This window comes from Falco cherrug, chromosome 15 (genome assembly GCF_023634085.1).
Source record: "Falco cherrug isolate bFalChe1 chromosome 15, bFalChe1.pri, whole genome shotgun sequence".
NCBI lineage: Eukaryota > Metazoa > Chordata > Aves > Falconiformes > Falconidae > Falco > Falco cherrug.
This window is the reverse complement of record NC_073711.1, coordinates 21,554,257-21,568,056: the sequence shown is the minus strand read 5'-3', so window position 1 is coordinate 21,568,056 and position 13,800 is coordinate 21,554,257. Positions and strand designations below refer to the sequence as shown.

The 13,800-nt window shown below is 41.2% G+C and overlaps 1 protein-coding gene across 8 annotated transcripts in view; it reads right to left on the bottom strand.

The window, feature by feature from the left end:
• HDX (highly divergent homeobox) overlaps positions 1-13,800 on the bottom strand; it is a 49,230-nt gene that overhangs the window by 9,642 nt on the left and 25,788 nt on the right. For 7 of the 8 annotated variants that reach the window (XM_055727445.1, XM_055727446.1, XM_055727442.1 and 4 more), the window contains 2 exons: positions 6,906-7,052; positions 660-867 (listed from right to left, as the gene is read on the bottom strand). In XM_055727445.1, coding sequence (XP_055583420.1) covers positions 660-867; positions 6,906-7,052 — 355 coding nt within the window. The remainder of the gene's footprint in view (positions 1-659; positions 868-6,905; positions 7,053-13,800) is intronic. The other variant, XM_055727443.1, reaches the window with a different exon arrangement.

Genomic DNA, 13,800 nt, shown 5'->3' with positions numbered 1-13,800 from the left:
TCTATTGGTTTTGCCTGTCAAGAGACCACGCACACACAGCTGGGCGGCAGCAGCTCTGCTATGCTCTGATGTACTGTGAAGCGCTTTTAGTTCCAGACCAAGTCTGAGCAAAAATATCTTCTGAACATATTTTCATCAGCATGAGTTTAGCATCACGACAACTGTAAGTACGTAGCTCAGGCCGGCTCAAAGCGGGCAGGTTAGCACACATGAGCGCTTGTTGAGGTGAGAATTGCGGGTGTGATTCACGCTAACGGGAATGAATATTCCAGCTGGCTGTGCAGAGCTGGGCAGCTGACAGAGAGCATTTTTTAAAACCTGGCTTCCGAGGGAAGCGAGACTTATAGGTTTGTACTGTCCATCTCTCAGCTCCACCAGCTAACCATGACCTTGTCCTTTAACTTCAGATGAAACTGGCAGAAACAGAGTTCTTATGATAAAAGGTTTCTGCAAGCGTTGTGATAACAAAACCAACAAAATTCACATAGAGAGAGGTAGAAGAAACAGACCAAACAGTACCTTCAATACAGCCCAGGCAGATGACGTGTGACTGTTACACTCTTTCAGACGTTTTTGAATGTGTACAACAGAGAATCCAAAGCATGCACACTGCACAAAATTAAAAATATATGCACGGCAGTAACCGCATTTTCAAATACCTTGTGAGCTTCCTTCAGATAAGCAGATTGATACTTCATCATTCCTATCATTATCATCCCCCACTTCAGTAGCAGTTTCCTCTCCTGGATTAAGTGCTGATTTAGAAACAAATTCAGATTGATCAGAGAAATCAGCAGGACCTCCTCTAGGGGGTGGGACCTCAATCCCCATTAAACGATATTTCCGTCTTCGATTCCCAATCCAAGTCTTGTAAGAGAAATAAACATGAATGATATCAGAAACGATAACAAAAGCAACAGGCCCACAACCAAGTGAAATTAGCACGTCTATACCATAGGAACAAGACCGTAGCCAGCAATTCAAGGGAGAAGATTATTCCCCCCTCTTTGAACCACATGAGGCTGCTCCCTGGAATACTGTATCCAGGTTCAGTCCTCCAATAAAAGGGAGACGGGCAGGTGCACAACAAAAGGAAAAGCAACAACAGTCACAAGTCGCAGCAAGGAAAGCTCTGAGTGGAATTAAGAAAAAAGAAAAAAAATAATGCTTAAGAGTGAGGGACTGGAATAGTTTGCCCATAGGAGTCTTGGCACCTCCAACTTTGGAAGTAGTTGACGTTTTACTGGACAATGTCGTCAGAAACCTGACCTAACTCTGAAGTCAATCCCGCTCTAAATAAAAGAGTAGGACATGGTGACTTTGTAAGGTCTCTCCCCACCTAAATTATTCAACGAATTTAACATAAGATCTTTGATCTAGGTTCTCCCACTCCGCAACTTCCGTAAGGGGACTAAAACATCCAATGACCCGAACAGCCCACCTGTTCTAGGATGTCCTACAGCACGGAAGAAATTATTCAAGGTGATAGCTCTACATCACTCCACTTTGGTGACAGTACATAATTTGGCAGAATTAAGTTCAGAGCCATATTATCCTTCAGCCCTCTATGGCTGGAAGGCAAGTCTTTAAGAAACATTTCTTGCAGTAAGGTATAGAAGAGCATACTGTAAACTGCTGGGAGATGAAACAGCTCCAGGACCAAGGAGCCTAGAAACCCATTGGTGATCAGATGGGTATGGATGCTTTAAGTTCATTTTACATCAATAAAACTGAGTTTCAATTTTTTTTTTAAATTAAGAAAATAATCACATTCACAATTAACCAAGTGGAGCTGTGTAACTGTTAATTAGCTTGCTTTCTCTGATAAAGCAATGTCTACACTAAAAATTATTAAAGACTCAACATAGAGTTTAACATGACGTAATAAGAACTGTCTGCAACTCTTCACCTATTAACTTTCTCCCTTCCCTTTCATTACTCAGACTTTTGTCTTCTCATCTGATTTTAATTCTGCTTAATAGCTCTTGTACCCCAGACATTTCATTCCATCCAAATCAGTTCTCCACTGGCATTCAAAAATCCTTCTCAGAGCCAGGAATCAATTTCTTTGCCAACTGCTAACTTCCAGTCTTCTTGACCTGGCTCTTCCTCCCCCTTCCACACCACCTAAAATACAACAAGTAGGAGCAGCGCTGGCAGCACAAGTGGGACCATCCTCATTGTTCCAGGACCTAACCCCACGCTGGCCCAGGATGGGGAATGGGGGAGTTTGGCCACACAAGCTGTCACCACACAAGCGTGCTTGATTCCTGTGATGATGATGTATGCAAAGACATTACGAGGTTCTGAACTGTGCTTAGCGCTGGAATTTTTGGATTGCTAAAAATCAAATATACCTCTAGAACATCTGATCAGGGCATGGCAAAATGCACATCCTTTCCATAAGGTCTATGCTCCAACAGAGTTTACCAAACACATTAAAATATTAGAGGATTGTTTTCTTTAAAGATACACCAAACATTACTCTGGCCCTATTTTAGAAATACCTGCATTGCTCCTCTTCCCCATCACACTTGCTTTAACTGCAGACCTGATATATAGCATGAAAAAGCTTAGTAAAAAACTTTTTGCTTATAATACCTTGGTTATCAAACAGAAAAATTAAGAAATATTAACGCAGTCTCAACTACTAAAGACAGTTGCATGCTGTGCTAGCCTTGAAAAAAACCTGTTTTTTAGAAGCCGAATCTCTTTAATTATCTAATAAGATGCTTATCACTATTTTTGGCAAATTATTTTTGTTGGGTGATATTTCCTTTCTCAGCTTGCTGATTATCCTCTTTGAGGAATGCAAAGCAGGTACACAGAGAGCTACCTAGATATTTTTGTACATTATATACAGTTTGGGGGAAAAAAGGGAAAAAGAAAACCCCCGAACAGTAAACAACCACCCCCACAAGTGGCCCCTTCCAGACCCATGTCTCTTTTCCCCAAAGAGTGTATTGCCATTCTTTACATTTTCTTATAGTCTTATGATGGTAACAAATAGTGCTAACAACTATAAAATTCCAAAGCAAATCTGCTTCTTTTGTAGTAAAAAAAAAAAAATCAGCAAAAAATTGAGGCACTTGGGAAAGGTAGATCTTGTCTTTTAACATACCTTTCAAAGCAGAAAATCTTTCATTCAACATACTGAACATGCCACAGAAGATGAACATATTTTTTTACGATGTTGCAAATTAAAACGGGAAAGAAAAGTACTAAGGTTCCATAACCTGCATGCTACCTTGAACAGTGACTATTCTGGAGCCGTACAATGATGAGTCTAAGAGCAGACTAGTATTGCTACGTACAAACCCACCTTAATATTTGTAATTATATTTCTAAAATATTACCTCCTTAAAAACTTCAAATAACATCTGTTCATGTGTGTAATCAGACTCACTAAGCCTATTTACAGCAGCCAGCAATGAATTCAGCATCAACCCAACCTCCCCAGCTTCAGCTGAACAGATGACCAGCACGAGTCAGGGCAGAATGGCCGGAGTCCAGGCAGAAGGAGCCAGCGCCGTGGCCCTCAGGCAGCTTATAAGAACGTGGACCCGCAGGGAGCCACGTCAAAGCAGGATTACAGCGCTCCAGACACTGAGGTTAGGGGTCAACAGGCTAGAAAGGTTCTAGGTTGGAACCTTCAGAAATCCCACTTGACCAAAAAAATAAAGATGGAAGATTCTGAGCTGGTTTTCCAATGTCTCTCTCGATCATAAGCCAGACCCAGACTAGGTCTGGAGCCCCCACCAGGAAGAGTCGTTAGTCAGCTGTGAAGAACGAGTGGCCTTTCTGCTGCAACTGCTTGATTTTGCTGCCGAGCTCAGACTGAAGCACTATGTTCAATAATCCAGCTTTCATCGGATGAGTTGCTGGGAAAGAGGACGAGGTGTCTTTACCCTGTGGTGGGTGCTTAGGAATAGCTTTTGACCTCTTATGTACAAAAGCTTTATGTTACATTAATGATAGTAATAAAAAAGTCATGCATTTTTCTTATATTCCTCATATTTCTGGGGAGCTTGATAGTTGTCATCTGTCCTCAAATGTCTAACATCTCACTGCCAAGAAGGCTATTCTGCTTTCAGATGCTATTTTTGTATGAATGAATAAAATTAGTCAAGAAAAATATAAACAAAAACGTGTAACTAACTGCAAGAAAAACCCCAAACAAATGTAATCAGCAATGATTATAGTGTAAGCAAAAGAAATACTGTAAGTTTAAAGAAGTATTGGCCAGAGTTCACATTTAAATATGACATAACATTTTTTATTTCCCTCTTTTGATGTCTTGGGAACATGTGAAAGACATTTGAGGGTGTAAATGTGCATGACGCTAAGGTACAACCAGCAGTCACCTTCCAAGTCCACTTTCCCACCAGAAGGACAAAACCTACAGAATCAAAAGCCCTGTTCAACCTTAAAAGATCAAATCCAGTGGAACTATACGTAGTGGCAAACATTACCTCTCCCTGTACTGGAAAACAGATCTGATACTTTCTTTGTACTGGAGACCGTTCAAGCCAGTATGGGTCACAAGGATCAATCATTTGTACTTCTGGAAAAGAAACCCTTCTCTGGACAAATCATGCATTTCCATTCAAAAGGCTATTAAATATATGGGGAAATGTATTTAATTGGAATAAAACAAGTGATATGATATGTATATGTAAATATTTAACAGTTGTATGTGTTTATATATTTATATAAAATATATTTGTTTGTGTACTATTTTATGTATATATATTTACTTGGTTTATATATATACACATGTATATACACTTAGTACTATTTCACACATGCCACTTTTTTTTTTTTTTTTTTTTTTACATCACCAATGGAGAAACAGTTACTAGTTGCACACTACCTGGAATTCAAGGTAAATGAAATACAAAGGCAACAAAGTACAAGTCCTGAACAAGCAGTACAGGGTAGAGATGCTGTGGTTCACTCATGCCTCGAGCTGACTGCGCCACTGCCGTGCCCTGACCCCTTGGCAGAACGAGACCACGCTGCACATGAGCCTCCGGGCACCAGAAAACGCAGGTGGGCAGGTGAGGAGAGAGGCACCATACGGTGTGCCCATATAGATCCCAAGACAAATTTGGGACAGATCCTGTAAAGCACATAATGGAAAACACCTGTCCTACAGCTGGGACACACACACAATGCGCCTTAGCGAAAGGACAACGGGAAGCATTGGAGATCGCACACATCCTGTAGGTTTTAATTCATCCGTTACAGACCAGAAAACAGCGCAGCATGGCACAGGACCAACCTCCACCTAATTCTTGCTACAATTCTCAAGACTGCCACGCAGAGGAAGCAGAGGCAGGACAGGCATTGCTAACACCACCAGTCACTACACCTTTTTGTTCATTTGTGTGTGTATGTTCTAATACAGGTTATGCCAGAGCGCCTTACGGAGTTATCAGAGCTCAGCACACCTGCCCTGAAGACAAAAGCAGATTTCAAGCAGATGCTACTGAAGATGTGTACAGAACTTCATCCTGTCATCCTGTGCACGCCAATAAGGATGTTCTTAAGGGCACAAAGTAAGGGAGGCGAAGCATGGGTGTCAGTCTTACTGTCTGGCGATTACGGTATTCAGGGGTCCACCTGGAGATGCTGTCAGTGGAAACAGCTTCCCCTTTCGGATAGAAAACTGAAGAGCTCGGAAAATATGGAGCAGCTTTGTTCTCTACAGAGTAATTTTTTCAGCCTCCAAAAGTACAATTTAATTTTTAATAATTCACATGCGCTAAGGAAAGCAAGCAAGAAAATCTCCAGATCAGTGTTCCACACTGAAAGCAGCTTTGGTACACCATTTGGATGTACCAACTCAAGAGTCACCTCCACAAAAGAAAAGTTTCAAAGAAGGGCTCCTAGTTCCACTTTGTAGCAATGTCAGAATTTTAAGAATGAGGTGGAAAAAGAGGATGAAGACTGAAGGGACTAGTCACAATTGTCATAGAATCACAGATTTGTTTAGGTTGGAAAAGACCTTTAAGATTGAGTCCAACCATTAACTAACGATGGCTCTTCACATCTCATCTCATTACTGACGCAGGACGGAGGTATTCCTGGATTATCAATGTGCCTGCTATGAGGGAAAGGAACATTCTGATCAGGTTTTGTACCGATTGAAAAGAGTCAGACTATTTTCCAGAGAATGGAACCATTGAGTAAATGAGACACCCGCAGTTTGAGAGCGATGATGTACACCTGGCAACTGGGAATACAGCGGCATCAACTGGGGCTGTACCAAACTTCCCAAACTCTGGGAGACACGATGTGGAGCGCTTCTCATGAACCATATAGGCTATTTACACCAAACCTGTACTTTCTAAAGCAGTCCTTCCCCAACAACACCTATGTGGCTATCACACTGAAGTGACCCAGAATTCTTCGCAGCACCCTTTGCCCTCTATCACATCTCAACCTGGCTTCAAGACACTTGTAAAATACTGTTTCCCTATTTTTGAGCATTTTCTTTCATACGTTTAAAATTATTTTTTCCTATGAGCATCAATGAGAAATATTTTCCCAGTATCTTTAGAAAGGCCTTTTTGCGTCTTAATAGCAATATAAATAGCACCTTTCAGTCTTCTAGGATATCCCTAAAAAACGTAACACTTTTACTTAAAATCCTACTCAAGTCTGAAGAGAATGTGGAACAGCTTGTAGTGCTACTTCTGCTGTTGATCAATAAGACTCTTACCTGAGGGCTTTTTTCTATATATAGACTGCAGAAAGAGCGAGAGAGCACTTCCCAACATGGTCATTCATTATGTAATACGTGAAATCTATTTCAAGCTTCCTCATGAAATTTTTAAAGGCTTTCATCTGTCCTATTTTTGCTTCTGCGACAGGATAAGGGAAGACTCTAGATTTCTTACCCGCACTATTTCACAGTCAACATTTAATTCTGCAGCCACAGCTTCAATTTTCTCTCTGCAGACTGAGCCCAGGCTGGTCATGCCATTGTCCCAGTATTTCTTTAGGGTAGCTAAGTCTCGGTCACTAAATTGTGTGCGGTCCTGTAACTGTAAGATAAAAAAAATACTGTTAGGTTTAAAAAAATCCTGCTTATGCTGTTCATTTAATTTCCACAGGTCTTGCGTACAGTAAGACACACATGTTACACTGTCTCCACGGCTTTTCTTCTCTTTTAACTCTCCCTTAAGAATTTAGGGTTTTTATTGTTTGTTTTTTTATCCAGGGCAGTACAGAGTTCCCTGGGATTTGCTTTAAAGGCAATTGTAGTGCTAACGTAAGTTTAAAGCACTTCAGCTTTGTTTCAACTCCACCTGATTTTTTAAATTTGTTTTATCTCATTCTATAAAGCCTTACTGAAAATAACTTTTTCTCCCTTTGTGCTGTTTACTCTCTCCACCCAATTTATGCAAATTATTCCTTAAGGCTTTTCAAGTTTCTCACCCTCCCCCAACTAAAGTTCTTTTATCTTACTGCAAACTACAATACATGCATAATTCAAAGGACTGCGAGTTCCTAAAGGGAATGCTTTAATGTTTATTTGGTAAGCTTCAGAGTTAAAATTGCTTCCACTGTTTATTTGTGAGCTCCCTAACTCTTTGCATACGTTTATCAAAATATGTGATAGTGGATTACTGATAAAAGGAGTAACGCTGAAAACCAAAAAGGAGACATCCCCGCACTTCTTGAACTGTTGTGGGCATACCATGTCATTCACTTGTAGAATTACAAGCTTTATCAGAAGCTTTTATCCCAGAGTTTTCACTAAAATCTACAGCTGCTTTATACCGACCCATGTTTGTCATCTCTCCTGCTATTAGAAGTACATAAATACAACAATAAAGTCTGCACTAGGAAGTTGTAGCCCCATGTGCCAAATCTGCCACCATTTCATCAGTTGAATTTTGTAAGACATAATCATGATTGCAGTAGCTGAAATCTGGGTTTGCTCATTTAAAAACTGAGAAAAGTTAGAGTAACTTCAAAATGGGGCAAAATAATTCTGCACAACTAGAATCATTTGACAATCTTGTACAATTACAGATTTTAATTCTTGCTAATCTTCAGAATTTGGTAATCCTTGCAATTTTATTCTTTTAAAAATCACTGTTTCTCAAAAATATTAGAAGCGCTTGAGTCTCCTTAATGTATGAATATAAAGTAGGGGTATCAAGACCTTGTCTCCCAGGTGGTCCAGTGAAAAAAAAAAAAAAAAAAAAGTACCAGTTATATTGAAACATGGTCCATGATTAACTGCTAGCAGGTGGTGCAGAAGGCCGGCGGGCACACCACGCACGCTGCGCGGGAGCAGCTCTCCTCCGGTCCTGCACACCAAGCACCAAGCGATGCACTCCCAGATCGCACACTGCAGTCTATTTTAATCTAAAAGGAACCCAGCTGGCACATTTCAAGGCTGCTCCAGATGAGCAGCAAAGCGCAGTAAGTGGACTTCACCTCAAGAGCATCCTGCTGAGCAAAGCAAAATCCCTGATGCCCCCTCACCCTCCGCAGTGCCGGTTCTCCCTGTATGCTTGCCCCGAGTTCCTCCTACCTACAAGCCATTTTTCAAAGAACAAAACTACAGTTATCTGCTGAATCACTGCAGCAATATCTCCTTTTGTAACTGTTGGCAAAATAGATGGTAACTTCTGAGAGCGACGGGAAGAGCTCTTGCTCTGCAGCTGGGGAGCAGCAGCCAAGCGCTGAGGGAAGAGAAGGCAGAAAGCAGCGTGATAGCAACACTCAGACTACATGGAGAAACAAGTTACTCAGGCCTATCCTGCTTCCTGAACGCTCAGGGCAACATCACCTTCTAAAGTATACCGAGTGTTTTTAACATCTAAACATAAATAAGTGACATTCGCTGTTGGTTCTGGCGGGTTCACACCGCCATCACCGCTGCAATAACCCACCACTCACCCAGCCTTCTGCAATCTGCACTTACCAGCAAAATAAAATAGAAAATTTCTTCATATTAAAAATGCACAGCTTAAAGAAAACCTCTGGAACATGCTGGGGAAATTCCCCCTTGCCAGCAGAGGGGTGAAATGAGAGAACCAAAGAGAAATCTACCTAGTATTACTGGGGAGCAACCCCAGTTAGTGTTGCCTTCTCTCGCCTACTTCGTTGCAAGGGCCAAATTAGAACAAAACCCAAAGGAAGTACAGCTGCTGCTGCAGCAAATTTGGATTTCTGCTTGCCATTTAATTTTCCAGTTCCTTAAGAAAATGCTTCTTCTACCGAGAGAACACAAGGCAATACTCGCTAATAGAAAGGCTTTGTATTTGTGATGTGCAGAAGGATCCCCCGTTAGACAAAAGGCACAAGACAACTGACTACAGATGAGAGTTACCAAAGGGGTGGTACTGTGGGAGGGTGCAGGGGCTGCTCAGCTTTTACTTATTAAATACAAAGATCTTAAGTGGGGAAAGCACTGTAAAGCAAAAACACCTGCCCTTCAAAAATTTTACTTAAAAAAGCAGTGCTGTATCTTTTCCATTTTAGGCAGATGTATGTTGGTTCTGATGATCTACTACAAATGTTTTAATAAAAATCTTGTTAGATAAAACACTACTGAATGGTTTTCACCTCACAACTGCTACAGAATTTTGCAACCAGACCAGGGTTGTAGAGTCAATCTCAACATTTTAGACCAAAGGAGATCTTTCAAAGTTACAGGAACTCTCCCGTAGCTACATTCCCAAAGAAGTCTTTTGCAGCCTCCTACTGTGGAAATGGACAGGGGAGGAGGGGAAGAAAAAAAAAAAACCAACTTAAATTTTTTCGTTTACCTCCTTGTCAAAAATAATACCTAGTATTTCCGATCACAATAGGTACTTTTGCTTTTTTGTTGCTGTTGCAGTTACAGCTGCACGAGGTACCTGATCCTCCCGCTTGCTCCCGAACAGCTCGTGCAGCAGCACCTGAATCACACTGATTCTGATCGCGGGTCAGAGAAGGGAACGGAGAACAAGTTTTTTCAGCCAACTGACAGGAAAGAGACACACACACACCCCCCCCAACAACACACACCAGACAGAAGAGTCCAGAAAGCAGGAACAGAACTGAGGAGAAAAACAAGGGCATGTAAACAAAAGATGGTACGGAAAGTCAGGTCCAGAGCAGCCTTACTGAGATGCCCGGATCAACCCACCCTGGCAGACTCAGCGCATTCTCCAACTAGTACTTCTTGCCCCACTTTAACTTTTCTCCTTTGAAGCCTGTATCTCATTTTTGCCATTTTTTTCCACCCAGATCAGCACTGAGTAACCTACTGACCACAGCCGAGCAGCAGGACTTGAGCCTCTGAGAAGCTGAAAGCGCTGCCTTCAGCAGGGCACGTGCTGGCAGTGCCAGCAAGGACGGCGATACAGCTGGTTGGTCTTTCCAGCAAGGAAAGACAGAATCTATTGGGTTTCTAGACTTGACATTTTACCAGTGCCCCAAAAGGAAGTGTCTTGGCACATAAGGACTCGGATTCACACAGGGCAGCAGGTCACTGGATATTCAGCGGCCGCAGGAGCCGCCTGCCTGCACCCTCACGCAGACACAGCGTTCTTACTCTGCTCCTGCTGCACCATCGCCACGGGATCAGTCTCGGCCCTTACACTCACTAGATGTAAGTAACACTTCAGCTTGTCCAAAATCTAGATCCAGACCAAGTACCTTTATATACCTGACTGTGCCATATGCCTTGTCATGACTTTGCTAGGGAAACTGCAACTACCATCAGTTACAGGATCGCCCCCTTGACAAAGTTTATATGTAAGTTTGAGTCCTGTACTATATGCTGCTCAAAAATTATGTAATGTTTTTACAAAAGTCAGTGACTTTTGGGAGAAAATAAAGGGTAGAATTTCTACGTTGAACACAACTACACTTCCATCAATCTAGTTAATAACCTTCTCATGTTTAGTATCGGCAGAGGAACTGAGGAAACAAGAGGAAAAACCCACAGTCCTATAAATACCACAACATTCATGGTTATGCATCAGTTAGCAAAGGAAAAAATATCAAAAGATAATATTGAGAAGCTTCATATTTAGGACAATACTTCCCATCGCTGAAGACAAGCCAGTAATTCAGTTCTTATTTTTACTTCATTATAACTACTATTACGAACGCAATTCTAATTTCCTCTCTTCAGATCCCCTGCTTGCCCATTTGAGGCTCAGCTCTCTCCTCAGCAGTGTTAACTGTTTGCTGAACTCTTTACATTTACCAGTTCTGTTGTCCACAGTTTGAAAAGCTGAGAGAAGCTTCTTCCAGCAAACTCAGAATGAAAAGCAATCCTTGTGAGCAAATTGAATCAGCAGTTCTGCCGAGCGCAGGGTTAAACCCTGCTTATCCCCTGACCTCTCAAGTGTAATAACAACATTTCTTATATGAGATGACCCAGTTTATTATAGACATTCCTGGCACTTTGCTGAGCCCCTCATAATACCCACTGTGCATGCAGTATTTGTGGTGCAAAGCTGGTGTCTATAATTGGTATGAATAATTGCATCAGTGGAGTGTCCTGATCCTGCCTTTTATTAGAGCCTGCTTTTTTAGATCAGTTTTTATGCATGAGTTGAAAGTGTTTCAGGCCACATGCACAAAAGCTATACACAATCTTCAAATTATTAATAAAAGACATGTTAATAATGACAGAACTAGAGCTTTAATGTAAATGTAATAACTACTGCATTGATGCTGCAGCTGAGCACTCTGTTAACAAAAAGTTATACTTACTTAAATTGCAGCAAAATCATATTAAATAACAGTTCCGTTCTGATGCTCTGTGATGAAATGTTCTAAGCTAACGGTTATTTCTAGCAAACAAACCTCTCACAACAAATTTTAGTCACTACCGCCCAGAAACTCTTATCACGGAGTTTAAGTTTAAAGAGCAAGAAATTTCTGAGTAGTACTTTCTACTAAACTTTAAAGGACCTTTAAAATGTACAAAAAGTAAAATAGGACAAACAGTGACACTTACCTCCAATACTCTCTAGCAACCCCAGTATCTTATAAACTGGAGGCCGCTCTTTCTTTAAGCTACTCTAAACAAACACATCCCATCTCCTCCTGACCCAGTTTAAGGCTACTTTCATTTGATAACTCCTCTTATACAGGAAGAAATGAGTCCGTATCTGCTTCTCCACACTTTTCGTATTTTTAAAGCTCTCCATCACACTCCTCCACTACCTCCCAGTGAACTCTTTTTTCCAAGTCTGAAGAGATACAGCCCACTTGGTTGCTCACTACATGGGCTGTTCTGTGCCCTTCACCACTGCATCACTGCTTCTCTGGTATATTTTGGGGGGAAGGGGAAGATCAGAAGCGCACACAGCATTCAAGGTATGAACAAATTCTAGATTCTTCTATACAAGCATAGTGTTATTTTGCTTTGTTTGCCATTCCTAATGATGCCAGCATTCAGCACTCTGAACTCTGATAGTACTTAAAGTCTAATTGATTTTTTCAGAAAATTAATCAATTCATATCTCAAGGTCTTATTTGAGGGTAGAAATAAGTTATTTCTGAACCAATCATTCTACGTATGTTCTCCCCTTCCCATCTGCACCGTTTAGTATTATTCTTCAGTTTATTATTTCTTGATTTCATTTCTCATACACAAATTCAGGTGGTCTGTATTTTCCTTTAACACGACCAGCACGTTTAACCTCATTAAAGTTATGCCAGTTGACATGTTCCTTCAGTTTGAGCTCTCAGTTCATTTTTCACAAGTGTCACAAAGCTGTCCCCCGTTTCAGTGATACTCAAGTCTCCTGCTACAGAACCAACCTTACTGCTTTGGCTAGAAACTGATGCTCACACACAGCGTATGTTGCCTGCTTAGGAACAGTGCAATCAGAAGCATCTTTCAAAGAACCGTACCTCCTACAGACAGGTACACTGCATGCATTTCCACACAGTAAAGCCTGAAAGACTCCCAGGCCATGCGTGATTTTCCCTAGGAAAAAAACCCCAAGGTAGCTGGTGGCCAGAACTACCAGAGCGATGCAGAGCACTGGCATCTAGACGCTGCCCTTCCCTGAGTCTTGACAGTTTCCCTCTCATCACATGAGCAGGTAAATACCCATCACAAGGTACCTTCAATTTTCTTATGACAAAGAAATGTAACTGAAGCAAAGCAAATGACTCGAAGAGAGCTGCTACTACCAGCTTCATTGAGAGCAGAAGGTGCAGCAGCAAGCTGCACAGCTTTCAGGCAAAAAGGTGTTTGAAAATAGGCTGCAAACCAAATGGCATCTGAAGGCACCCTTAAACTATTACTGCTAACACACTATTAGTGCATGAACCGTTAGATTGCTAGAAGAGAGACTTTTCACATCTTTTCCCACTGGCTGGGTAAGCCTGAAATTTGCTCCGAAGGAAGCAGAACTGATAAATATTTCATAGTAGCACAGCTTGAAAAGAACTGTAACTGCTTCAACACTCGGCCAAAATTACATATATTCTGTTAATACGTGCTGCTAAACCAAACACAGCTAAGAAGAAGAAAAAAAAAAGGAAAAAAGAAAAAGAGCTATCAGTGCAATAGTCTAGCTAAAAAATTACACTCTACACTCCAGTCATCTCAACCCATAATTTCCAAAACCAGCTTTGAATCCACACAAACTGACAACTCACTCTTCTTGAGATTTTGAACTAGTTTGTTAAACAGCAAACATTCAGCCTCGAAGCAAACTGATTTTTAGAACAGTAATTATCACAATTCTTATTTAATCTATTATGTCTTCCTCATATTTGCCTAGAAAGTCTGCTTTTCCAATTCTTGGCCAGATATGA